This window comes from Setaria viridis, chromosome 9, assembly GCF_005286985.2.
Source record: "Setaria viridis chromosome 9, Setaria_viridis_v4.0, whole genome shotgun sequence".
NCBI classification, from domain to species: domain Eukaryota; kingdom Viridiplantae; phylum Streptophyta; class Magnoliopsida; order Poales; family Poaceae; genus Setaria; species Setaria viridis.
Window position 1 is genome coordinate 50,864,582 of NC_048271.2, and position 27,946 is coordinate 50,892,527.

The 27,946-nt window shown below is 44.1% G+C and overlaps 2 protein-coding genes and 1 long non-coding RNA gene across 6 annotated transcripts; 2 read left to right on the forward strand and 1 right to left on the reverse strand.

Annotated features, from left to right (window-relative positions):
• Window positions 1–4,825: 4,825 nt before the first annotated feature.
• LOC117839527 (uncharacterized) lies at window positions 4,826–14,525 on the forward strand. 2 transcript variants are annotated; one of them, XM_034719871.2, is made up of 9 exons: window positions 4,826–5,383; window positions 6,109–6,297; window positions 7,077–7,169; window positions 7,412–7,594; window positions 7,687–7,789; window positions 7,874–8,059; window positions 8,776–11,195; window positions 12,300–12,913; window positions 13,775–14,525. In XM_034719871.2, the coding sequence occupies exons 1-9, from the start codon at window positions 5,183–5,185 to the stop codon at window positions 13,776–13,778; spliced, it is 3,993 nt and encodes a 1,330-aa protein (XP_034575762.1). In that variant the 5' UTR covers window positions 4,826–5,182; the 3' UTR covers window positions 13,779–14,525. The 2 variants fall into 2 exon arrangements, with proteins under 2 accessions (XP_034575762.1, XP_034575760.1); XM_034719869.2 differs by having other exon boundaries at window positions 4,827–5,383; window positions 12,297–12,913.
• Window positions 14,526–14,640: 115 nt separating this feature from the next.
• Window positions 14,641–16,597, reverse strand: LOC117839534 (uncharacterized). Its single transcript, XR_004636844.2, has 2 exons — window positions 15,834–16,597; window positions 14,641–15,747 (listed from the first exon to the last, which is right to left on the reverse strand). It is a non-coding gene; the product is annotated as an uncharacterized lncRNA (long non-coding RNA).
• A 1,822-nt stretch (window positions 16,598–18,419) lies between these two features.
• LOC117839529 (uncharacterized) lies at window positions 18,420–27,578 on the forward strand. Of its 3 annotated transcripts, none has more exons than XR_004636842.2 (10): window positions 18,420–18,981; window positions 19,875–20,063; window positions 20,695–20,787; window positions 21,014–21,196; window positions 21,289–21,391; window positions 21,476–21,661; window positions 22,383–24,229; window positions 25,327–25,940; window positions 26,174–26,272; window positions 26,831–27,578. XR_004636842.2 is itself a non-coding variant. In XM_034719877.2 (9 exons), the coding sequence occupies exons 1-9, from the start codon at window positions 18,781–18,783 to the stop codon at window positions 26,832–26,834; spliced, it is 3,423 nt and encodes a 1,140-aa protein (XP_034575768.1). In that variant the 5' UTR covers window positions 18,421–18,780; the 3' UTR covers window positions 26,835–27,578. The 3 variants fall into 3 exon arrangements, 1 of the variants encoding a protein (XP_034575768.1); XR_004636841.2 differs by having other exon boundaries at window positions 18,421–18,981; window positions 25,324–25,940; XM_034719877.2 differs by lacking the exon at window positions 26,174–26,272 and having other exon boundaries at window positions 18,421–18,981; window positions 25,324–25,940.
• The last annotated feature ends 368 nt before the right edge of the window (window positions 27,579–27,946 follow it).

Below are 27,946 nucleotides of genomic sequence, written 5' to 3' on the forward strand. Positions count from 1 at the left end.
ACCATTGCTTATGATGGATTAATTAGCCTTAATAGATTCGTCTCGCGAATTAGACTCCATCTGTACAATTAGTTTTGTAATTAGCTCATGTTTAGTTCTCCTAATTAGCATCCGAATATTCAATATAACCCTACTAAAATTTAGTATCTCATATCAAACACCTTCGACTCTTCGCTTATGAGCGCGGAAAGTGCCTTTTGCGCCCTTGGGCAAACTATGGCCGTGTTTGTAACCATGGGCAGCGTAATCGCGGCCACGATACGTGACCGCGCTTGGCGGTCGCGGCACGCAGTGAAAGCTGCCCATTTTTGCCGCGGGCGACCGCGCGATGGCTGCCGTCTTTTTTATTTTTTAACCTTTTTTGCGAAAGATTCTCACAAATACGCCCCTAACGGAACCAATTCCAAAAATGGACCCTTACCTTGGCGCCATCCACGCTGGCGTCAAGCTTACACGTCTCGGCGCCAACCATCCTGGCGCCAAGGTCCATGCGGCGCTAGGTCCAAGCCTTGGCGCCATGGATCTTGGCGCCGAGCAATTTACCCCGTGCCTCCTTGCGTTTCGAACTAAACAAATATAATTATTCCGAGAAGTATGTAACATACCACACTAGGGTTCAACTAGTTAGTAAAAAAGATTCAATATGGGGGTTTGAACTCAGATCTCTGGGATAAGAAACCCACATCCTAACCAGTTGAACCGTAGTGTGGTTTGTTGCATACTTCTCGGAATAATTATACTTGTTTAGTTCGAAACGCGAGGAGGCACCGGGTAAATTGCTCGGCGCCAAGATCTACGGCGCCAAGCTTGGCGCCAAGCCTCCGCCATGTCGGCATCCACGTCAGCAGCTGCGCATGGACCTTAGCGTCAGGATGGCTGGCGTCGAGACGTGTAAGCTTGGCACCAGCGTGGATTGCGCCAAGTTAAGGGTCCATTTTTGGAATTGGTTCCATCAGAGGTGTATTTGTAAGAATCTTTCGTAAAAAGAGTAAAAAAACAAAAAAAGTCGCCGGTGGCTGCGGGCCGTTGCGGCCGCCGTCACACCGCGGTTCCGAACGCGGTCTATGTCTGTCGGCTGACCACCCATCATGGGAGAATTTGGGTAGTTTGTTGGACGGTACACGCACGCTCCGATGTTAATTTCTCCACGTATAACATGTGTTAATTGAAGACAATATTTTTTGTACATAAACATGTTTGGTTCGTGTTCAATGATCATCACACATTCACACTAAAATTTTGACGGGCCGCACACATTTAGGTTAGTGTCTGCTTTGTAACCCATGTTTAGTGTGCCGTGTGGACATCTCCATAATATAAAAGTGAAGTTTCTTTTGCCGAAAATTGGATGCACGTTTCGTGTGCCGAAAATGCGGGGCCACCGTAACTGCATCATGATAAGCTTAGGAAATGAACCAAACAGTAAACTAGGCTAGGTACATGCACATAGTAATTAAATAGTACCTTCTATATTTTATTATGTACTACCGAGTAATCTTAAACTAAGTATATATCTCAATTAAACTTGATTTTAATCCACTTCTTGGAAAGATCCACTCATTTAGCCCTGTCATTTCCTACTGTCCACCTCTAAACGAAAGTGGACTACTCAATAATTAGGAATTAGGATTTAGACTAGCAAGATGCCCATATGTTGCTACGGCGCTAAGCAACGTTTTTTATCATGTTGTGTAGCGCACCATATTTTTTATCGTGTTGTGTAACTTTTTTATTTTAGTAGTATTAGACTTTTCATACATAAGGGATCACGTGAGCGTGTCCATATCCCAATCGTGAGGAGACCGCTTGCCATCGAACTTATTATCTCTTTCTCTAACTTGAGATTGGTAAGCTTCTATAGCAATTCTGCACAAAGAAGGAAACATTTTTACTTTTGGGATTAAGAGAAAACAAACCAACATGAAAAAAAAACTGAGCACCAAGAACTTTGCCTTTTTACCTCCGAGCAAACAAAGAGCCCAATTTGAGAACCACCTGAACTCAGCTAGAGACCTCCCCCTCTCTCCCGATCCGATCAGGCCTCGACCCCTACCCATGGCCGCGCCGCTCGCACGAGCGCCGCTGTTGCGGGCCCCGCTTCGCCCCGCTCCCGCCGCCCAGTTAGTCCTGTGCCTACCCTCTCCCTCTCCGATTCTTGCCGCCGGCTCCTCGGGGTCCAGGTCGGGCCCGTGATGTAGCGGCTTGTTATCCTTCCACCGTTGGAAGCGGGCAGTGATCGCTGCTCTGTGAAGCCAACCTCACGCCATACAGGCCGCTTCAGGTCCAGTGAAGCCCGAGCTTTTGCTTTGGACGCACATGCCACTACCAACTTGGAACGGGTAGGGCTAGCAAGGGCACACCACATACCCAAACTCAGAGTCCGCACCAAACATCAACACCACTTTAATGCCCCCACTTGGGTTACAAGCCCATGCAACCGAACTCGGCGAGGATGGTTTGCGAGGATGAACATTTAAGCTGGTGCAGCGCTTTTTCGGATGGCGAGGTGGTACTAATCTAAGGAATAGGAAAATTTCACATGGGTCCCACACCGCACCCACCCCTATCCTTATCCTTTCTCATCTCTCTCCCATCCGTCCGGTCCTTATCCTCTTCGTCTCATCTCTTTCTCAAACTCTCTATCTCTCCTTTTCCCTCTTTCTCTGGAGAGAAGGCGGCGCACGGCCGGCCTGGGGGCGCGGGGTGCCGGTGGCGGCCGAGGGTCGCGGGGCTGCGGCGAGGAGCCTCTCGGCTGCGGATGCGACGGCCTGGCCACAGGTGCTGGGCCGCGCCGCGCTGCGCGCTACCACCACCGAGTGGGCCGCACGCACCGCCCGCACACCAAGCGGCTCGCGCGCGGCCGGGGCCGGGGAGGCGGCTCAGGCACAGCCGGCCGTGGTGGGTAGGGAAAGGCGGACGACGGCGCAACGACAGTGCGGAGAGGCGGACGGCGGGCACGAACGGGTGAAAGGGAAGACGGGGAAAGAAAGCTGGACCCACCTGTCAATGCGGCCGGGGCCGGGGAGGCGGGACGGGTGCGGCTGGCAGTGGCGGGCGGGGAGAGGTGGACGGCGGCGCGAAGAGGCGGATGTCAGGCACGGGCGGGTGAAAGAGGAGACGGGGAAAGAAAGCTGGACCCACCTATCAATGCGTTAATCTTACCTATTATTAAACATCAGGCCACCTCTCATTGATAGAAGTTGGACCAAACAAAAAAAAGTGGGCAGGAACGTTCCTCACTTTAATAATAGGTATAGATATGCGATTCTAAGATAGGAGTATCTAAGTACCATGCATCTCCTCGAAAAAAAAGTACTCCCTCCATTTTAAATTGTAGATAGTTTTAGATTTTCTACGTTTCTATTCGTTTTGACTTTTCTAAATACATAACTTTTGCTATGTATCTAGATATAAGTATATATCTAGGTGCATATCAAAAAGTGCGTGAAATGGTGGAATTTGCCAGCGGTGTGAAAGGAATAGCCTTGAATCTTGAGAATGAGAATGTAGGTATTGTTGTCTTTGGTAGTGATACCGCTATTAAAGCTTTCAACACTTATTTGATTCTTCTCTTGATTATTTGCTGCTACTACTTTCACAAGTCTACGGGTCGGGTACGACTTTTAAATATCCTAGAAAAATAGGTTTGGATATGCAAGTTTCGTGCCAGCCAGTCCATGACCCTCCCTGGAACACCGGGTATCTGTATTCACCGAATATAACACGTGGCATGCTGATCCGCGATTACTAGCGATTTCAACTTCATGTTCCCGAGAAAAAAAATATATATGTACAAGTATACGATAAAGTCAAAAAGAAGATGGATAAGAAAAAAATCACAATGGAATGTTGTGACCGGTAAAAAAGTATCTAGAAAAGCTAAAACGAATAATAATTTGGAATGGAGGAAGTAGATCTTATTATATATCTAAACATAGACTATATACCTGGATTCAACATGGTCGCCAACAGAACTCGTCTAAAATCCAAAGGGGAAAGCTATATCATACTTGTGCATTTTTACTACCTCCTACACTCGAATTTTGCTAGCCAATGATTGAGCGCCACAACATCGTCATCTTCAGCTCCAGTGAGACTCCAGCGGGTTATAGTTAGGGTTCGGGCTTGGGGTGGGGGTTGGGAGTTACCTGTGACCTCCGGGCTTAGAGGGATTTGGGGTGGCTCGCCAGTCGGCGGGGGTGGGGGTGGGGTGGGGGAGCGGCGAGGGCGCTGCCGGAGCGGGGCAGTGGGAGACCCCCGGTGGGTGGTGGCGGCGGCAGGGAAGTGTCGGCCGTGGTCGTGGGTGACGGCAGAGGCGGTGATGCGCCGTTGGAGCCGAGCGGGAAGCCGATGGCGGCGGGGGAGCTCGGCCGGAATTGATGAAGAGGATGCCGGGGAAGAAGCCACGCGAACGGAGGGAGGAGGTGGAGGGCGCTAGGGCGGTGGCTCCGACGGTGCCAGGGTCGCGACGGCGAGGTCGAGTGGCGTGTCGAGGGCGTCGGGGATGCCGAGTGATGGTGGATGGATAGGGTAAACGGTGTGGTGAAGAGATGAGGAGGTGGGGGAGTCAATCACAGACGTTGGTTTTTTGATCCGATGGATCAGGAATCGAGTGTGGCCAGGTGTGTGCTACACGCGGCTACCGTATAGACAGTCCCAATCCAAAATCCACCATTCCACACGCATCCAGTAGTCCCGACGGAATCCCGACCGCGTAGCACGGCGGCTGCTCCCGCTCGCGAGCCCAGCGCACTGCCCACGCGGGCACGCCTCGTCGAAGTGTTTGAGGCGTTAGAGGTCAGGGTCGGCCGGCCTCTTCCCGGCACATTCCCACGGCCCAAACCAAACACCGACCCGCACCGCACGTCTCCTCCCCTCTCCGCAACTCAACCCTCCCTTCCCCTCCCCTCCTCCTCCACGCCGACCACTCCCCTCCTCATCGCCGCCAGCGCTCACTCTCCCCACGACCGCATCGATCCATAGCTCGCGCTAGGTTATCCGCCCGCCGGCCTCCCAGGGCTCCACCGGCCGGGCTCGATTCGCGCCGGGGGCGGCTGCTCCGTTCTCTGAGCCACCCGTCGCCGGCCCGCTGCTGCCGGGGTGCTCTGCGGCTGGCTGCCGCTGGTGTAGGGGTCTAGGGTTTTGTCTCCGCCAGGCGGAGGGCGCATTGGTTGGCGCGCGCATGGGGATGGTGCCCAACGGGCTCCTGCCGAATGCGTCCGCCGGGGTGACCCGGCGGCTCGACCCCGAGCGCTGGGCGGTCGCGGAGGGCCGCACTGCGGAGCTGATCGCCCGTATCCAGCCCAACGCGCACTCTGAGGGCCGGCGGCTGGCCGTGTACCACTACGTGCAGCGGCTCATCATGAGCTGCCTCTCGTGCCAGGTACAATACCTGCTTACCAAGTGACCCGATTGCTCCGGCAGGTAGTAATAGGGATTAGCTTTTGTCTGAAGAACGCTCTTGTATATGGCTGTGAGGACTGCGCTGTGTGGATGGATAGATGAAACTGCTACTGAAGAACTGACTAGAGTAACGATTGCTTAACAAAGAGGGCAATAGACCACAACCTATGCTTTACTTTCTGTTTTTCAAATGTTTGCCTGACCAACCGAAGCTGATTCTGGAGATAGAGCTCAGTTGAGATGGTGGCTTGTGGTTGCAGAAGAACAGGAGGGACTGATCACCTAACACCCATGCTTCCGGATCTGATATTTGACGATCTGTTTAGAAGCATTAGGTTTTCACACATTGGGATAACTGGCAAAAATTAATCTGTGCATTGGGGGAAGAGTATGAATTGAGATCCTGGACAGCGCGTAATCGAACTGTATTTCCCTCTTTGTATTGCACCTGTGACACGGGGTGTTGCACACACCCAGTACCCTGTTATTGGAGTTTTGTGGAATCACAGAGCTGACCTATGCCAATAATACGTTATGAAGAACTGCATGTCTTAGCCAGAAGAGTTCTAGTAATTTCTGTTTGATAGTCATAAACTCATAAATCAATAGCCACAGAGCTGATCTCTGTTCTAGTAATGTCTTCAGTATTGAATTATCCAGTTGATTTAATGTGCTTCACAGAGAATGATCTCTTTCTGTCTACAGGTTTTTACCTTCGGGTCAGTACCTCTCAAGACTTACTTACCTGATGGTGACATTGATGTCACTGCTTTTAGTAATAGTGAAGACTTAAATGAAACTTGGGCAAATCTTGTCCGGGATGTGTTGGAGCGTGAAGAGAAGAGTGAAAATGCTGAATTTCATGTAAAAGAAGTCCAGTATATTCAGGCAGAGGTAATTTTCCGTGTGATAATTTCAGAGTTTTTTTTTCTTTTGCTGTTGTATAGGCATCAGAATTACCTCCATATGAAGTTACTCCTCAGCTAATTGCTAACTACTCCATCCATTCCAAATTATAAGTTGTTTTAGCTTTGTCCTAAGTCAAACGTATCTAACTTTTACCAAATTTCTATAAAAATGTACTAACATAATGTAAACGCACAACCGATACATATTATACATGGTGTATCTAATCGAAGTAGTATGATGTTCTAGATATTTGTGCATTTTTCTATAAACTTGGTCAAAGCTAGAGAAGTTTGACTTAGGACAGAGCTAAAAGGACTTATAATTTGGAATGGGGGGAGTATGTACATGTTAGTAGAGTTTCATTTAGCATTCTACCTGCATTTATGACTTTACAATTGTGTTGAAGTTATTACCAGAAGTTGCCCATTGTCCTTTGTGCTATATGAATTAAGGCAGAACAGAAACTAACACATAATCTTAGTTAAACTTCATTTTAGTAATATGGCCATTGCTCCTTTACACAGTTCTTCGCACCATATGGTGTGGCCAAATAGCTATTCTAATCTATTAGTATCATTTAGGAGGATTACACATCTGGAGACACTTCTAGCATCCTTCTAATTACACATATACGCATCCAGTATCATTTTATTGCTCTCCTCTTGTATCTTCTTTTGGGGAATGTGTCACCTTTAATGATTGGGCACTTATATTATTTTATTTCTCACGCATGTGTCCTCATATGTTTAATGTATTATGCACAGGTCAAGATTATTAAGTGTCTTGTGGAAAACATTGTTGTCGACATCTCATTTAATCAAGTTGGTGGACTATGTACACTTTGTTTTCTTGAACAGGTATGTTCTTATTTTCGAAGTCCAGCTTAATTTATATATCCTTGATTTGTGGCTCTTGTTGGGTTTCAACTCTAGCCTACCCCAACTTGCTTGGGACTGAAAGGCTATGTTGTTGTTGTATATCTTATATGGTAAGGAATTTATATTGACTTGATAGCTGTGCTTATTGCATGTAGCACCTGGTTCATATATGCTTGATTTTTCTGCCTGTACCTCCTTCTAATAATTCTGCATTCTAATAGATCGATAACTTGATCAGTCGAAATCATTTATTCAAGCGGAGTATCATATTGATAAAGGCATGGTGTTTCTATGAGAGTCGTATTCTTGGAGCTCATCATGGTCTTATATCTACTTACGCATTGGAGACACTGGTTCTGTACATATTTCATATATTCAACAATTCTTTTACTGGACCTCTTGAGGTGACTTACTCTCTCATCTTTGATTTTTCTATTTGCGCATGTGCAGGTGACTTACTCTCTTTTTTTTGAATTTTCTATTTGTGCATGTGCAGGTTTTGTACCGTTTCTTAGAATTTTTCAGCAACTTTGATTGGGAGAAATTTTGTTTGAGCTTGTGGGGCCCAGTTCCTATACGTTCACTTCCAGATATGACTGGTAATCTATATGTGTCACTTTATTTTGATAAATCGATGATTGATTAAAAATGGTCCCTATGATCATTCATGTTATGCCATGCAGCGGAACCTCCGCGGATGGACAGTGGTGAATTGTTGCTGGACAAGTCCTTCCTGGATACCTGTAGTACTGCGTACGGAGTTGTGCCTCGCACCCAGGAGAATCAGGGTCAACCATTTGTTTCCAAACACTTCAATGTTATTGATCCTTTACGTGCAAACAATAATCTCGGAAGAAGTGTCAGCAAAGGTAACTATGGACCTACTCGATAATCTTATAGGTGAACTGAACAGAGTAAATGTTCTTTGGCTTCACCTATTTCCGTGCAATTGATGGTATACTGTGTTTGATTTAATGATTTTTTGAATGGGATTTCAATGATATCTGTAATTCATTCACTGTTGGTAATTGGTTGCCAGTTTGTCTCCTTGTGGAATGTCAGCATTCTACTGATATATGCATATAAAGTGACCAAAAAATCAAACCACTAACGATAAAAACTCTCATTCTTTGCGACCTGTAATAGGACCTCCTTGAGCAGTGTCGCGATAGCTGTACCTACCATACTTCTATTCATTCTTACAATGTTGAGTGTGTGGTAATTAAGACGAGCAATCGATCTTACTTTGATTGCCCAGCACTTAAATATCATAAAATTCCCTTGGTACGTAATATATTGTCTTATTGGCCATTGGATGCTAATGATAGATTCAGTCTCTTAAGAAGATTAAAGTGGTTGGTATAATAAATTCTTCCTCCTTGTACTGTATACTATATAAAGTACCCTCGTCGAAATTTTATCTTTTTGGCTGTTCGATGCTAATGATAGATTCAATCTCTTAAGAAGGTTCGAGTTTATTGATTGGATGACTGCCACTGTTTTTGTTATGTTCAATGAAAAGTTTGATCTCTACAAGAACATCAAAAATACATCACCTGTTGAGTTGACCTTTTTTGTTTTGCAGGCAATTTCTTTAGAATACGCAGTGCTTTTGCATATGGAGCGAAAAGGCTTGGAAAGTTACTTGAATGTCCAAAAGAAGATTTAATTACTGAATTGAATCAGTTCTTCACAAATACATGGATGAGACATGGGAGTGGAAGTCGTCCTGATGTGCCTACCCCAAGTCTTGTTGATGTGCAGCCTCAGAAAGTTGTTCCTTCTGTAGTGTCAAACAGTCACAAAAGTGTAACAGCATTCAGGAAAAAAGTTGAAAATCCTAAGCTTCTTGCTAATCAGGATAATCTTCGTGTGAATCAAGATAATTCTACTGAAGTTGGTCACAGTTATTCTGATCCTTCTCAGCAAATTCAGAAAACTGACCTACATTGTCGTAATCTGCCTAGAACAGTTAATCCTTCTGCCCCTCATGCTCAGCACCAAAAAATTTATGCAGCACAAGGCAATGCCATGGTCTCTGAACAGCTTGAAAGAAATAACTTAGCTGGATTGATGCAGGGTGAAAGGGATAAGAGAGTGCCAAATGGTCTCTTTATCAATGACAGAAATGGACAAAACAGGTCTAGATTTGCAAGAACCCGATCTAGCCCTGAACTGACAGATTCTTCTGTTGAAGGATTTCGTGGCAGGCGGACAAATGTGGTTGGTATGGAAAAATCTTTGAGGGTTGATTACAGCAGCAGAAGAAATATATTGGTTCCAGAAGTGTCTAGCAACCACAGCACTAAGTCTTCACAGGATGAATCAATGTCTTCCTTGAACAGTTCATCTCACCCTAGTGCAAAGGCAGTTTCGGACTCAAATAGTGTTTCGAGCAGCTATCGTGAAGATAATGGCTGTGTGATGAACGAAGAACTTCCTTCTGTCTCTGAATCATCGGATATGCGCCATGATGAACAAGTTCTGGCTAACTTAATGGATTCCATGAAGCTGCATGGATTCAATGGACAGATTGAATTGCCAATGCAAATACCTTCTCATCTGTCTGTAGCTCATTCCCCTTTATTGGCTCCAATAGCTTTTTCACAAAAACACTTGGCTGGGGTTCCACCACCTAACTTAGTTGGGGCACAATGGTTGCCCAACATGCAGTTCCTCCATGGATTAGTTGCACCAACAACCCAATACATACACAATCCAACTTTTTCACCAAATGTTGAAGATGGCAGTGAGAGTGAGAAGCCTATTGCATCAGATGCAAACCATGATACTGGCAAAACTTGGCATGAGTATGGTGTTGGATATTCTAGACAGTTTGATCCTGAAGTGAGAGATCCTCGCATCTATGATATTGATGGGAAGGAACGCCCTTCTTTGCCTAATGGTGTACACGGTGCCCCATTGGGAAGGCAGATGGAATTCACTCTTGAGAATAATGGTGCAGATGATGAAACCTATACCAGCATGTTCCAAAATCAAACAAGTAGAGAACGCAATGTAGATTACTCTAAGCGGAGTGGTTTTGTGAACATTCCTTCTTCACAAGGCAGTTCATCCAGAGGCAAAGCTCTGGATGCTAGTTCGTGGAATGAAGTGACTGTAAATACAACAAGATCATCAAGAGACAAATGGGGAAAAAGACCTGCCTTTGCGGCACCAGGCACAACCACACGTAGCAAGACTGGTTGGCAGATGGGAAATGCCAACGATCATCTCCTAACTGAAGTTGACGATGGCCCCAGAAATGGGACAGTGGTACCAATCATTAATGAAACTTCTGAGAGGGTAGCAGGGTCCGATTCTATTTCAACGCAATCAAGAACTAGTGTACCAAATGATTTTGATTCATCACAAATTGGCATGCCTAATCCAGTCTTTGCACCTTTTCTTATTGGTTCGCCACAGCAGAGGCAAGTTGATAACTCTGGACTGACTTTTGTTCCAACAGGTCCACCAGTTCCTTTTGTTGTCCTCCCTTTTGTTCCAGGGAATAGTGATGGTTCTGGTCCCCAGTTTGAGAGAAGCGAAGGAATTGATCAGCTTCCTGCCAATATTGCTGGTCAAAATTTCAGTTTGCTCAATGATGTTCACCAACCAGATTGTGGTGCCACCTCAACAGCATCAATCAATACTATGACTGAGCCATCCGAGGAACACAAGCCTGACATCTTGAACAGTGATTTGATTGGCCATTGGCACAATCTACAGTATGGGCGACTCTGCCAGAATGCTCGTCCCCTGGGTCCTGTTCTATACCCTTTTCCGGTACCACCAATGTATTTGCAGGGCCATGCTCCATGGGATGGGCCTGGAAGACCAGCTGCCCCAAATGTTAACTGGACACAAATGATGGGTCCTGGTCAACGAGTATTTCCTGTGATGCCTCTGCAACCTGCTGCGGAACGAGGTACTGGCGTTCTCCAGCACTATGGAGAAGATGCACCTAGATACCGTGGAGGCACAGGAACGTACTTGCCAAATCCTGTAAGAACCTAAAATATCTTTCAGTCTCTTATCTCGTGCGTAGACAACTTGTTAGTAATACTATATTAAAAAAATGAAAACTAAACAAGGTTGATCATTTATTGAGCATTGCACTTTGATACATGGTTAACTGATACCAACACCGTCGCCCATGTGGTGATTTAGGCTTAATTGAAGATCGTAAGTCGTAACTATTCATTAGTTCTGTTGGATTCTGCTAGGCCAATCCAGTAATATTTGAAGTTTTAACTGGCTAATAAGGTTTATGAGTCTACCTGGTCAGATTTGTGGGAAAGATTCTCTTTATGTCATCATGAATATCATAGAGCTTGTGCTTCATCGTATAGACACAAGCATTGATCTGTTTACTATCAGGTTGCTAGCTTTGAGTCGCTTACTGGTGAAAACAGTTCTGTGCTAGCTTGTCTTAACTATTAAGTCATTGTAGATCGCTTTGAAGCTTGTATGCTAGAAACAGTTTAGTCTGAACCAGCTGTATTATTATCCTGAAGCTTGTATGCTAGAAACAATTTTGGCGTTTTTGAGCACTATAAGAACGATACACCTCAGATATTCACTGGAACCATAGTCTTGAAAGTATTCTGAGATCGAACAGAAACATGTTAATCTTTCCAACATAGTATTCTTTCTTTGAAGGATTTTTTTTTTATTTGTAACCGTATTTAGTCAACTTGAAGCTCATGCGTTACCCACCATCAGAGTGAAATCATAGCATAGTAAGCTCATGTGTCCCCTTCATTGTAGCAACTTCATAAAACAAATGATTACTACTCCCTCCATATGACATTTAGGACAAAGTAGAAATCATTTTTTAACTAATTAGCTTGTTCTAAATGTCATATATTTAAAAATGGAGGGAGTACAAAGTAGAAAGCTAACGAGTTCTTTTCATGACTAATGAATCAAGACATTCGGAATATGGGTGCTGTAGGGTTTTCCTTACGGTAGTTCTACCTTCTTTTCCTCTGGTCACAGTGATTTCTTTGTTACGCAAGAGATAGATTTATTAAGCAATGATTTATGAAATTGATAGTCTGGACTGCGAAATACTAAGCTGTCAATTCTGTGGCTTCTGTTCAGAAGGTTCCATTTAGGGACCGGCACTCAAATTCAAGAAACTACAGAGGAGGTTATAATGGTGACAGGAGTGACTACAGTGACAAGGAAGGAAGCTGGATAAACTCAACACAACGAAATCCAAATCGCAGCTATGGACGTAGCCAGTCGGAGAGGGCTGGCATGAGGTCTGATAGACAGGCCAATGATGAGAGTCAATCTGATAGGCAACGGCGAACTTACAGAAATGACTCATACAGGCATGAGGCGAGCTCTCAATATCTTGTGCAGGGCCAATCTTTTGGATGCGCAAGCTCTATGCGCAAACCAGGGAACGTTGCACATGGGGTTTACACACCACAATCAACAGCTTCAAATGGTGCTGGTGCTTTATCTGGCCCTCCAGGACCACCATTTTTTATGATGTACTCGTATGAACCTGGCGCAAATCATGGTCCATCCACATCTGAACCAATTGAATTTGGTTCTCTTGGGCCACTTCCTGCAGAAAATGGTGATGACATACCACGGTCCACGCGCCAAGTAATGCCTAATGGGTTTTATGGGCAAAGGCGTGGTCCATATAGGGGTGGTTCCTCTCATTCCTCTCCTGATCAACCGTCTTCACCTCAGCCTCGCAGGTAATACTATAATCTTTGTTGATCACAGTTTCTATTTTTAATGTTTAAGTATGAGCAGTCTGAAAAATCCAAATCATAACTGTATAAGGAACTTTATTTTATCTGTGAAGAAACTTGTGATTTCGATATATAAGCAGAGTAAATGCACGGTAAGCAGTTGCCACTTAAGTTACTTACCTATAACTAAAATTAAGTAATTGACAGACAATGAGGGACCGCTGAAAGGTCAAATTCGTTATGTTCTCATGAGTTGAGAAATCCGGCACATGAAATGAAAGTGCTGCCATATGCAGATTTGATAGGGTAAGCAGGAATTGAAGAGATAGTCTGCTTCGTATTTCATGTTGTTGACAGAAAAGATGCAAGCCACAGAAATAATGTTCTAAATTATTTAATTTAATTTTCATTCCTCAGTGGACCTTCCGGAGTTAAAATATTGACAGTAGATCATTCTGGCATGGGTACTTCGTCACATTATTGTGATGGTGATAATGACCAGTAACCTCAAGTCCTCAACTTCATGCATTATGCATGTGTGCTCATTTTCTGTCACATGTGGGCTATGGCCTTCATGAAAGTCCAAAGTATTTACAAAGTGCAAGTGTGTTCAACTGATGCCCATAGCAGTTGGTAGTAATTAGTAAAGTGGCTCCTGATATCCAGTCTCAAAGGTAGAAATTAGTGTATAACCACATTAAACTAGCACCACATCCGGGAGACCGGGGATATGCTTGCAATGGGTAATTGTGCCACCAGCTTTTCAATTTGCTTCCATGAATTGATCTATGTATTTACTTCTAAGTATATTCAGCAACATTTGTTGTCACCAAGCTGAAATTTATGTTTCTGTTAACTTTCAAGGTAGTTGAATGATGGCATGGTCACTTGGTTCTGGCATTGAAGCCCTGAGAATGCAATATTTTGCTCCGACACTCGTGACCATGTCCTGCATGGGTTCAGACGGTTGAGGCTATCAGCAGCCAACAACAAAAGCATGTTCCCTAGCTGGTTTTTATGGTGCTGTCTGATATTTCACAAGCACTAAATAGTGAATACCATCAAAAGTCTGGTGCTTTCTGATATCGCACAAGCATTGGAATAGCGGATAGCATCAAAAGAGACATCATCATCGGCAGATTATTTTACCGGTCGCTTATGAACTTTCCTGGAACCGAAGCAACAATCTTCAGAACAAATCGTGGAACTGTCAAGCCCAGAAATCCAGAATATATATCTTCATGCAGAAATCAGAATTGAACTAAGATTATGAGCAAGGATGAATTGAGTTCTGACCTTCTCAAGGATATGTTATTAGGTTGAATGGAACCGGAACAAGCATTTCTTCGTCAAAATCAAATACAATCTTGATAAAGCATTGGGTTTTACTACAATTATCGGGGCATTATATGGCCATGTGTAACTGAAAGCTAATAAAGAGTTCTCGTTTCTAGGTAGGATCAAGATCATGTAACACATACAGCAAACTCTTCGCTTAAGTGTGCTAGAAGTTTAGATTACCAAATCTCGTGGTGTTTCTAACTGGAGGGACATGGACACCAGGATACTCTCACGCACGCGGAAAAAAAATGATCGTCTTTATCGTCCTCTGTTCCATATGTGCGTTCAATGTATTGGGATTCCCGCATATTTCCCTGCCTGGGCATTCTGATGGTGTGCTGTATCGGGTATACAGAGATGTTGGCGGATCCGTTTTGACTCTTGAGAACTTGAGTCGACATGGAGTCCTGTAACAGTAAAACCTTGCAACATTGCTTCAGTAACGCGCTTCCAGTTCTTCAAGGACCAGTGCAATTTCAAGAAGTCGCGATGCTGTGTCAATGTCAACTTGCTGCTACAGCTACAGATGCGTTTTACGTATAGCGCATACATCTTAAGTTCTGAGCTCGCGTGATGGTGGTGTACATTCTCCTGATGCTGCTTAATGGCCTCTGAAAAAATATTTTCTTGGTGTACATCCTGCCATGGTAATCAGGGTACCATGATGGGCTCCTGAAGCAAACGGGTTTACTTGTGCTTGGTGTTCCGGGACTTCTCGTTCAGGTCCTGCGTGGAGTTCTTGAACCTGTTATCGAACTCGGCGTACTTCTGGTTCTCGGCTTGAGAGCGCAACAGCAAGAAAGAAAGGGTTTTCCATCAGTCAAGAGGGACAGCGAGAGAGCTTTGCAGCAAGGACAAGTCCATGGTGTTTACATGAACTGAACAAGGTAACTGAGCGTCTGAGCACAGCAGCTGACCATTCCATTTATCCATGAACTCGAGCCGGGGAATGTCGGGACCTGGCGTCGACTCCAACCCGGAGAAACCTGACAGGATGCCGGCTCACTGTGCGATTTGCAAATACTATGTTCCGGGCATCGGCGTGGAAACGTCAAAATGTTCATCAAATGCTCACCCGCAATTCTTGTGGCCGCCCAGGTGCAGCACCTCTTCCCCGATGCCTTCCTACCCGGCTACCCCCACGACCTCGGCCACGCCTCAGGACGCCGGAGGGCTCGGGGCCGGCACACCTCGGCGCTGGCGTTGCACGCGAGCCAGAGGCACAGAGGTGCACACAAGCCTCGCCACCACCGCCAAGACTTGCACAGCGCCGACGAACCCATGAACGCTGGCGTGACGACGTGCTTCTGCAGGAGCTGGTCAAGCATGGTGTGGAGGCCCACGACAAAGGCCTTGTGGCTCTTATCGATACCCAGCCATGCGCCCATGCCTAGACCTCGGCGGTCAGCTGCCGCAGCTCCTCCTCTAGCTTGACACAGCTGCAGCGGGCGCACTCTAGCTCAACACAGGTCGGGTGCAGCTCGAGGTACAAGCAGCTTCGATGGCACACGAAGGTCGCTAAGCAACACCAATCTGATTTGCTCATTTACAGCAGTAATTTAGCTCTGCAGAAACTACAGACCTTGCAAGCAATTCCTCGAGGAGCTGATGGGCGTCGTCCATGGCACCCTCGGCCGTTGTTTCTGGGTGCTTTCTGGGGCGCTCAGCACCATAGGAGGCCACACACTGGGGCGCGGGGGAGCTACGCGTGTGCGCCTGTCATGCGTCTTGGCACTGGCACGCACGGATGCCATGGCGCGCGGTGGGATGAGGATACCAGAGGACGGCCGCTTCACGCACGCATCAGGAGCAGCAGCGGTGCCTCCACGAGCGGCGGGAAGAGGCGTTGACTCCAGCGACGGCGACGGTCGGCGGCGTCGGGATGTAGAGGAGAACAGAAAAGGAAAAAGAAAAACTAGAGCTTGCTGCTGAGCGCGGAAAGCGCCTCTGCGCCGTTGCGGACAAACCCAATGCCAAACCGCAATTGCATCGTGATTCATCAGGCGTGTATACAACAGCATCGGCATGTAAAGTACAGGTCTTGAGATGCACTGAAACACCGAATATCTCATCTATCTGGAAAATGTGGGCACCATCAAAATGTAAATTTTTCGCATAGCTAATTACACAAGACCACGTTTGGTCCGCAGACAGGTTGGCCAGACGCGGATGGCCGCACAACACCACTTGCACTCTCTGCAGACGGATAATGGAGACTAGTCACCACATCTTGGCCGAGTGCAGGTACACAAAGGAAAATCTGGAATCTAACGGCAACATGGATAGAGCAGCCAAACCTCAGGTCAAACGTATGGCAACCCTCATCCAACACACTGGAATGGTGGACTTATATAACCACAGCACCGGATTTACCGCGTAAGGCTCTGAGAAGCCCGACTCTACTCATCATGTGGGAGATTTGGAAAGAACGGAATGAACTCATCTTCAATTGACATGAGAGCTCAACAACGACGTTGCTAGCGAAAATCAAGGAGGAGGCATCAGCTTGGTTACTGGCAGGGGCAAAAGACCTAGCGAGCGCGAGAGTAGCACGGCTAGTCGCTCGGCTGGCCCATTTTTTCTTTGTTTCTCTCCTGTAAACTCCTGCTCTATTAATGAAATAGGCACAATCTCGTACCCGTTTGTTAAAAAAATAATTGCAACGTGGTGCCTAAGAAAACGAACCAAATAGAAAATTAGGCTAGGTACATAGTAATTACGTAGTTACTTAATTATATTTCGCCGAATAATCTTAAACTAGCATATCTCATTTAAACTATCTTTTTCTATTGTCGACCTCTAAATAAAGAAAAAACTATAACATTTATTTAAAGTGACTTCTTCACGTGCCTGCTATCTTGGAATGGGTAAGATGAAAAATGGCAACTCAACTGGCGCTATCATATTGTACTAAGGTGAACGCATCAACACGTGAAAATGGTAAGTGTGGCTTAATACCATATTAAAGTAGCAGCGTGTTTGAAATGCTTGGTGGTGAGGTGGGCTGCTAAAGACGGGATGGCGAATGCATTTAGTCTGATTGAAAACACCACATTGTAGCGATCTATTAGTGATATGGCTACGTTGCACTCCTAATAGCATCTACGAGACTACAAGATGGAAAGTTGACGAGAAAAGAGGACAAAATCAAGCTTATCGGGTTTGATCTGAATAATCTCTACCTAATATTAAAGTGTCGTGCATTTCTTCCAACCGTCATGGTCATTTTGCAAAAAATTCTGTCATCTTTTTCTTAGTCAACCCGCAGTCCTGAGAGTTAAACCGTCATAGTTCTTGACAATTTCCAAAAAAGTCCCTTTCTTCCTCGCCTGCTGTGCGTTTCTGCAGCCAGCGCCCAGCGATGTGTCCACGGCACGCGACCCCTCCTCCATCCCCACGAATCACTCAAATCACCTCCGCATGCGTGGTGCGTGCTGCCATGGCCCATGGGAGGTCGCGCTGGGAGAGAAGAGAGGTCGAATCCTAGCCGCTGGAGTATTTCGATTCGTATTCTCTGTCGTACCCAACAAAAACTTCTTTGATTCGTACTCAATAAGAACTTCTTTGATTTGGTATTTTTATGATCTATTATAAATAGTGGAGAATAGTTTAGGTGAGATGTGATACGTGTTCACAAAAGAGGATCACGTCTTTTAAAAATAGGGTCCATTAAATTATAATGTTCCAACTTGTAACCATGTTCAGTAAATTATGATCTAATCTATATGACCTAGAATTAAGATTTAGATGCGTGATTATAAGCTAGAAGTACCTCAGTACCGTACACTTTAATTCAATTGGCCGCGAATTTCTCAAAAATCAAAAATCCCCATTCCACAAGCATTGAGCCAAGGCACTGCCCATGTGGTCACGTCTCATTGACGTATTAGAGATGTCGAGTCTGTTTGGTTGCTACACTATGGTTGTCAACGTTTGCAATATTTTCTCGCCAAACTCGAATAAGATTAGCTCATCAAATTGTTTGCCAAAATTTGACTGCTTTTCTTAGTCAGTGGAATCAAGTGGTAGAATTTGTTAATACAACCAAACAACTGCTAAAACTTAATCAAATTTGTCTAAACTTATGCTAGGGTAAAGTGTGTCAGGTTTTGACTTCAAACCAAACAGATCCGTCGTAGAGGTCGGGTCGGCCGGCCGGCCTCTTCCCGGCACATTCCCACGGCCCAAACCAAACACCGACCCGCACGTCTCCTCCTCCTCCCCTTTCCGGCTCTCCCCAGCTCAATCAACCCTTCCGGCCTTCCCCTCCCCTCCTCCACGCCGACCACTCCCCTCCTCATCGCCGCCGATCACTCTCCCCACAACCGCATCGATCCAAAGCTCGCTCTAGGTTATCCGCCCGTCCGCTTCCCGGGGCTCCACCGGCCCGGCTCGATTCGCGCCGGGGGTGGCTGCTCCGTGCTCTGAGCCACCCGTCGCCGCTGTAGCCCGCTGCTGCGGGGAGTGCTCCGCGGTTGGCTGCCGCTGGTGTAGGGGTCCAGGGTTTTTCTCCGCCAAGCGGAGGGCGCATGGGGATGGTGCCCAACGGGCTCCTGCCGAATGCGTCCACCGGGGTGACCCGGCGGCTCGACCCCGAGCGCTGGGCGGTCGCGGAGGGCCGCACTGCTGAGCTGATCGCGCGCATCCAGCCCAACGCACACTCCGAGGGCCGGAGACTGGCCGTGTACCACTACGTGCAGCGGCTCATAATGAACTGCCTCTCGTGCCAGGTACAGTAACTGCTTACCAAGTGACCCGATTGCTACGGCAGGTAGTAATAGGGATTAGCTTTTGTCTGAAGGAGAACGCTCTTGTATATGGCTGTGAGGACTGCGCTGTGGGGATGGATAGATGAGACTGCTGCTGAAGAACTGACTGGAGTAACGATTGCTTAACAAAGAGGGTGCTAGACCATAACCGATGCTTTACTTTCTGTTTTTCAAATGTTTGCCTGACAAACAGAAGCTGATTCTGGAGAGAGAGCTCACTTGAGATGGTGACTTATGGTTACAGAAGAACAGGAGGGACCCTGATCACCTAACACCCATACTTCCGGTTCTGATATTTGACGATCTGTTTAGATGTATTAGGTTTTCATACAATGGGATGACTGGCAAAAATTAAGCTGCGCATTGGGGGAAGAGTATGAATGGAGATCCTGGACAGTGTGTAATCAAACTGTATTTTCCTCTTTTTTTATTGCATTCCTATGACACGGGGTGTTGCACACATCCAGTACCCTGTTACTGAAGTTTTGTGGAACCACAGAACTAACCTCTGCCAATAATACGATATGAAGAACTTGCATGTTTTAGCCAGAAGAGTTCTAGTAATTTCTTTTTGATAGTCATAAATCAGTAGCCATATGTGGATGTCTGAAAATTTTGGCTTGTCTGATGGCATGAGCATTTGCTATACAGCCTAGCTGGTGCATCGAGATACCACTTTTATCTTATTGCATTCATGTTTCTTGGATGATTGAAAAAGACATTTCCATAAGCCTTATGCATGTCAAGGGGAATTTTACACTAGCATTTCGGAAATTCCTTGCTCTTGTCTTCAGTACTGAATTATCTTGTTGATTAAATGTGCTTCACAGAGAATGATCTCTTTGTATCTACAGGTTTTTACCTTCGGGTCAGTCCCTCTCAAGACCTACTTACCTGATGGTGACATTGATGTCACTGCTTTTAGTAATAGTGATGAATTAAAGGAGATTTGGGCAAATCTTGTCCGGGATGCGTTGGAGCGTGAAGAGAAGAGTGAAAATTCTGAATTTCATGTAAAAGAAGTCCAGTATATTCAGGCAGAGGTAATTTTCCCTGTTATAATTTCAGAGTGATTTTTTTTCCTTTTGCTGTTGTATAGGCATCGGAATTACCTCCATACGAAATTGGTCGTCTGCTAATTGCTGTTGTAGATATTTGTGCATTTTTCTACAAACTTGGTCAAAGCTACAGAAGTTTGACTTAGGATAAAGCTAGAATGACTTATAATTTGTAACAGAGGGAGTACGTACATATAGTAGAGTTTCATTAGCATTGTACCTTCATTTATGACATTACGATTGTGTGAAGTTATTACCAGAAGTTGCCTATTGTACTTTGTGCTATATGAATTGAGGCAGAACAGAAACGAATACAAGATCTTAAGTTAAACTTCAGTTTAGTAATATGGCCATTGCTCTTTCACTCAGTTCTATGCACCATATGGTGTGGCCAAATAGCTGAAGTCTAATCTATTAGTATCGTTTAGGAGGATTATGCATCTGAAGACACTTCTAGCATCCTTCTAAGTACACAAATATGTATCCAGTGTCATTTTATCGCTGATCGCTCTCCTCTTGTATCTTCTTTTGGGAATATGTCACCGTTAATGATTTGGCACTTTTATTTTATTCTCCACTCATTTGTATCCTCGTATGTTTTATGTATCATGCATAGGTCAAGATTATTAAGTGTCTTGTGGAAAACATTGCTGTCGACATCTCATTTAATCAAGTTGGTGGACTATGTACACTTTGTTTTCTTGAAGAGGTATGTTCTTATTTTCGAAGTCTAGCTTAATTTGTATATCCAGACAATGTGCTTGAAATTTTACCATTTATATCTTGTACGGTAAGGAACTTATATTGACTTGATAGCTGTGCTTATTGCATATAGCACCTGGTTCAGATATGCTTGATTTTTTTTTGAAACTGATGCTTGATTTTTTTTTGCCCGTACCACCTTGTAATGATTCTGCATTCTAAACTTCTAATAGATCGACAACTTGATCAGTCGAAATCATTTATTCAAGCGGAGTATCATATTGATAAAGGCATGGTGTTACTTTGAAAGTCGTATTCTTGGAGCTCACCATGGTCTTATATCTACTTACGCATTGGAGACGTTGGTTCTGTACATATTTCATATATTCAACAATTCTTTTACTGGACCTCTTGAGGTGACTTACTCTCTTGTCTTTGATTTTTCTATTTGTGCATGTGAAGGTGACTTACTCTATTGTCTTTGATTTTTCTATTTGTGCATTTGCAGGTTATGTACCGTTTCTTAGAATTTTTCAGCAACTTTGATTGGGAGAAATTTTGTTTGAGCTTGCGGGGCCCAGTTCCTATAAGTTCACTTCCAGATATGACTGGTAATCTATACGTATAACTTTATTTTGATAAATCCATGATTGATTAAAAATGGTCCTTTCTATCATTCATGTTATGTCATGCAGCGGAACCTCCGCGGATGGACAGTGGTGAATTATTGCTGGACAAGTCCTTCCTGGATACCTGTAGCACTGCATATGGAGTTGTGCCTCGCACCCAGGAGAATCAGGGTCGACCATTTGTTTCCAAACACTTCAATATTATTGATCCTTTACGTGCAAACAACAATCTCGGAAGAAGTGTCAGCAAAGGTAACTATGGACCTACTTTAAGATCATCTTACAGGTGAAAAGAACAGAGTAAAAATTCTTTGGCTTCACCTATTTCCGAGCAATTGATGGTATACTGTGGTTGATTTAATGCTTTTTTGAACGGGATTTCTATGATATCCGCAATACATTCACTGTTGGTAATTGGTTGCTAGTTTGTCTCCTTGTGAAATGTTAGCATTCTACTGATATATGCATATAAAGTGACCAACAAATCAAACCACTAATGATAAGAACTTCATTCTTTGCGACCTGTAATAGGACCTCCTTGAGCAGTGTTGGGATAGCCATACCTGCCATACTTCTATTCATTCTTACAATGTTGAGTATGTGGTAATTAAGAGCAGCAATTAATTTTACTTTGATTGTCTGGCACTTAAATATCATAAATTTTTCGTTGGTGTGTAATCTTTTATCTTATTGGCCATTGAATGCTAATGATAGATTCAGTCTCTTAATAACATTCATGTGTTTGATACAATAATTTTTCCTCCTTGTGCTGTATACTCTGAAAAGTACCCTCATCAATATTTTTATCTTTTTGGCAGTTCGATGCTAATGATAGGTTCAATCTCTTAAGAAGGTTCAAGTATATGGATTGGATGACTACCACTGTTTTGGTTATGTTCAGTGAAAAGTTTGATCTCTACAAGAACAACAAAAATACATCACCTGTTGAGTTGATCTTTTTTATATTTTGCAGGCAATTTCTTTAGAATACGCAGTGCTTTTGCATATGGAGCGAAAAGGCTGGGAAAGTTACTTGAATGTCCAAAAGAAGATTTAATTACTGAATTGAATCAGTTCTTCACAAATACATGGATAAGACATGGGAGTGGAAATCGTCCTGATGTGCAGCCTCTGAAAGTTGTTCCTTCTGTAGCGTCGAACAGTGACAGCAACCACAACACCAAATCTTCACAGGATGAATCAGTGTCTTCCTTGAGCAGTTCATCTCACCCTAGTGCAAAGGCAGTTTCTGACTCAAATAGTGTTTCGAGCAGCTATCGTGAAGATAATGGTTGTGTGATGAACGAAGAACGTCCTTCTGTCTCTGAATCATCAGATATGCGCCATGATGAACAAGTTCTGGCCAATTTAATGGATTCCGTGAAGTTGCATGGATCCAATGAACAGATTCAATTGCCAATGCAAATATCTTCTCATCTGTCTGTAGCACATTCCCCTTTATTGGCTCCAATAGCTTTTTCACAAAAGCACTTGGCTGGGGTTCAACCACCTAACTTAGTTGGGGCACCATGGTTGCCCAATATGCAGTTCCTCCATGGATTTGTTACACCAACCCAATACATACACAATCCAAATTTGGCACCAAATGTTGAAGATGGCAGTGAGAATGAGAAGCCTATTACATCGGATGCAAACCATGATACTGACAAAACTTGGCATCAGTATGGTATTGGATATTCTAGACAATTTGATCCTGAAGTGAGAGATCCTCGCATCTATGATATTGATGGGAAGGAACGTCCTTCTTTTCCTAATGGTGTACACGGTGCCCCCTTGGAAAGGCATATGGAATTCACTCATGAGAATAATGGTGCAGATGATGAAACCTATAACAGCATGTTCCAGAATCAAACAAGTAGAGAAGGCAATGTAGATTACTCTAAGAGGAGTGGTTGTGTGAACGCTTCGCATGGCAGTTCATCCAGAGGCAAAGCTCTGGATGCTAGTTCATGGGATGAAGTTTCTGTAAATACAACAAGGTCATCAAGAAACAAATGGGGAAAAGAACCTGGCTTTGCGGCACCGGCCACATCCACACATAGCAAGACTGGTGGGCAGATGGGAAATGCCAATGATCATCTCCCAACTGAAGTTGACGATGGCCCTAGAAATGGGACACTGGTACCAATCATTAATGAAACTTCTGAGATAGTAGCAGGGTCCGATTCTTTTTCAACACAAACAAGAACTAGTGCACCTTTTCTTTTTGGTTCGCCACATCAGAGGCAAGCTGATAACTCTGGACTGACTTTTGTTCCAACAGGCACACCAGTTCCTTTTGCTGTCCTCCCATTTATTCCAGGGAATAGCAATGGTTCTGGTCCCCAGTTTGAGAAAAGCGATGGAATTGATCAGCTTTCTGCCAAAATTGCAGGTCAAAATTTCTGTTTGCTTAGTGATGTTCACCAACCAGATTCTGGTGCTACCTCTACAGCATCAATCAGTACTATGACTGAGCCATCTGGGGAACACAAGCCTGACATCTTGAAAGGTGATCTCGTTAACCATCGGCACAATCTTCAGTATGCGCGACTCTGTCAGAATGCTCGTTCCATGGGTCCTGTTCTATACCCTTTTCCGGTACCACCAATGTATTTGCAGGGCCATGCGCCATGGGATGGGCCTGGAGGACCAGTTGCACCAAATGTTAACTGGACACAAATGATTGGTCCTGGTCAACGAGTACTTCCTGTGATGCCTCTGCAACCTGCTGCGGAAAGAGGTACTGGCGTTTTCCAGCACTATGGAGAAGATGCACCCAGATACCGTGGAGGCACAGGAACGTACTTGCCAAATCCTGTAAGAACCTAAGATATCTTTTAGCATCTTATCTCGTGCATAGACAACTTGTTAGTAATAATATATTAAAAAAATGAAAACTAAACAAGGTTGATCATTTATTGAGCATTACACTTTTGATACATGGTTAATTGATACCAATACTGTCGCCCATTTAGGTGATTTAATTGCTCATATGAAGATCGGAAGTCGTAACTACTCATTAGTTCTGTTAGATTCTGCTAGGCCAGTCTGGTACATTTTTAACGGGCTAGTAAGATTTATGAGTCTACCTGGTCAGATTCGTGGGAAAGATTCCCTTTATGTCATCATGAATATCATAGAGCTTGTGCTTCATCGTATAGACACAAGCATTGATCTGTTTACTATCAGGTTGCTAGCTTTGAGTCGCTTACTGGTAAAAACAGTTCTGTGCTAGCTTGTCTTGACTATTAAGTCATTGTAGATCGCTTTGAACCTTGTATGCTAGAAACAGTTTAGTCTGAACCAGCTGTATTATTATCCTGAAGCTTGTATGCTAGAAACAATTTTGGCGCTTTTGAGCTCTATAAGAACGATACACCTCAGATATTCACTGGAACCATAGTCTTGAAAGTATTCTGAGATCGAAAAGAAACATGTTAATCTTTCCAACATAGTATTCTTTTTTTGAAGGATTTTTTTTATTTGTAACTGTATTTAGTCAACTTGAAACTCATGCGTTACCCACCATCAGAGTGAAATCATAGCATAGTAAGCTCATGTATCCCCTTCATTGTACAACTTCCTAAAACAAATGGTTACTAATCCCTCCATATGACATTTAGGACAAAGTAGAAATCATTTTTTAACTAATTAGCTTGTCCTAAATGTCATATGTTTAAAAATGGAGGGAGTACAAAGTAGAAAACTAATGAGTTCTTTTCATGACTGATGAGTCAAGACATTTGGAATATGGGTGCTGCTGGGTTTTCCTACGGTAGTTCTACCTTCTTTTCCTCTGGTCACAGTGATTTCTTTGTTTCGCAAGAGATAGATTTATTAAGCAATGATTTATGAAATTGATAGTCTGGACTGCAAAATACTAAGCCGTCAATTCTGTGGCTTCTGTTCAGAAGGTTCCATTTAGGGACCGGCACTCAAATTCAAGAAACTACAGAGGAGGTTATAATGGTGACAGGAGTGACTACAGTGATAAGGAAGGAAGCTGGATAAACTCAACACAACGAAATCCAAATCGCAGCTATGGACGTAGCCAGTCGGAGAGGTCTGGCATGAGGTCTGATAGACAGGCCAATGATGAGAGTCAATCTGATAGGCAACGGCGAACTTACAGAAATGACTCATACAGGCATGAGGCGAGCTCTCAATATCTTGTGCAGGGCCAATCTTTTGGATGCGCAAGCTCTATGCGCAAACCAGGGAACGTTGCACATGGGGTTTACACACCACAATCAACAGCTTCAAATGGTGCTGGTGCTTTATCTGGCCCTCCAGGACCACCATTTTTTATGATGTACTCGTATGAACCTGGCGCAAATCATGGTCCATCCACATCTGAACCAATTGAATTTGGTTCTCTTGGGCCACTTCCTGCAGAAAATGGTGATGACATACCACGGTCCACGCGCCAAGTAATGCCTAATGGGTTTTATGGGCAAAGGCGTGGTCCATATAGGGGTGGTTCCTCTCATTCCTCTCCTGATCAACCGTCTTCACCTCAGCCTCGCAGGTAATACTATAATCTTTGTTGATCACTGTTTCTATTTTTAATGTTTAAGTATGAGCAGTCTGAAAAATCCAAATCATAACTGTATAAGGAAAAATCCAAATCATAACTGTATAAGGAACTTTATTTTATCTGTGAAGAAACTTGTGATTTCGATATATAAGCAGAGTAAATGCACGGTAAGCAGTTGCCACTAGTAAGTTACTTACCTATAACTAACATTAAGTAATTGACAGACAATGAGGCACCGCTGGAAGGTCAAATTCGTTATGTTCTCATGAGTTGAGAAATCCGGCACACGAAATGAAAGTGCTGCTATGTGCAGATTTGATAGGGTAAGCAGGAATTGAAGAGATAGTCTGCTTCGTATTTCATGTTGTTGAGAGAAAAGATGCAAGCCACGGAAATAATGTTCTAAATTATTTAATTTAATTTTCATTCCTCAGTGGATCTTCCAGAGTTAAAATATTGAGAGTAGATCATTCTGGCATGGGTACTTCGTCACATTATTGTGATGGTGATAATGACCAGTAACCTCAAGTCCTCAACTTCATGCATTATGCATGTGTGCTCATTTTCTGTCACATGTGGGCTATGGCCTTCATGAAAGTCCAAAGTATTTACAAAGTGCAAGTGTGTTCAACTGATGCCCATAGCAGTTGGTAGTAATTAGTAAAGTGGCTCCTGATATCTGGTCTCAAAGGTAGAAATTAGTGTATAAGCACATTAAACTAGCACCACATCCGGGAGACCGGGGATATGCTTGCAATGGGTAATTGTGCCACCAGCTTTTCAATTTGCTTCCATGAATTGATCTATGTATTTTCTTCTAAGTATATTCAGCAACATTTGTTGTCACCAAGCTGAAATTTATGTTTCTGTTAACTTTCAAGGTAGTTGAATGATGGCATGGTCACTTGGTTCTGGCATTGAAGCCCTGAGATAGCAATATTTTGCTCTGACACTCGTGACCATGTCCTGCATGAGTTCAGACGGTTGAGGCCATCAGCAGCCAACAACAAAAGCATGTGCCCTAGCTGGTTTTTATGGTGCTGTCTGATATTTCACAAGCACTAAATAGTGAATACCATCAAAAGTATGGTGCTTTCTGATATCTCACAAGCATTGGAATAGCGGATAGCATGAAAAGAGACATCATCATCGGCAGATTATTTTACCGGTCGCTTATGAACTTTCCTGGAACCGAAGCAATGATCTTCAGAACAAATCGTGGAACTGTCAAGCCCAGAAATCCAGAATATATATCTTCATGCAGAAATCAGAATTGAACTAAGATTATGAGCAAGGATGAATTGAGTTCTGACCTTCTCAAGGATATGTTATTAGGTTGAATGGAACCGGAACAAGCATTTCTTCGTCAAAATCAAATACAATCTTGAAAAAGCATTGGGTTTTACTACAATTATCGGGGCATTATATGGCCATGTGTAACTGAAAGCTAATAAAGAGTTCTCGTTTCTAGGTAGGATCAAGATCATGTGACACATACAGCAAACTCTCCACTTAAGTGTGCTAGGAGTTAGGTGAATCCTAGATTACCAATTCTCGTGGTGTTTCTAGCTGGAGGGACATGGACTCCAGGATACTCTCACGCACGAGTAAAAAAAGTGATCGTCTTTATCGTCCTCTGTTCCATATGTGCGGTGCGTTCAATGTATTGGGATTCCCGCATATTTCCCTGCCTGGGCATTCTGATGGTGTGCTGTATCGGGTATACAGAGATGTTGGCGGATCCGTTTTGACTCTTGAGAACTTGAGTCGACATACAGTCCTGTAACAGTAAAACCTTGCAACATTGCTTCAGTAACGCACTTCCAGTTCTTCAAGGACCAGTGCAATTTCAAGAAATCGCGATGCTATGTCAATGGCAACTTGCTGCTACAGCTACAGATGCGTTTTACGTATAGCGCATACATCTTAAGTTCTGAGCTCGCGTGATGGTGGTGTACATTCTCCTGATGCTGCTTAATGGCCTCTGAAAAAATATT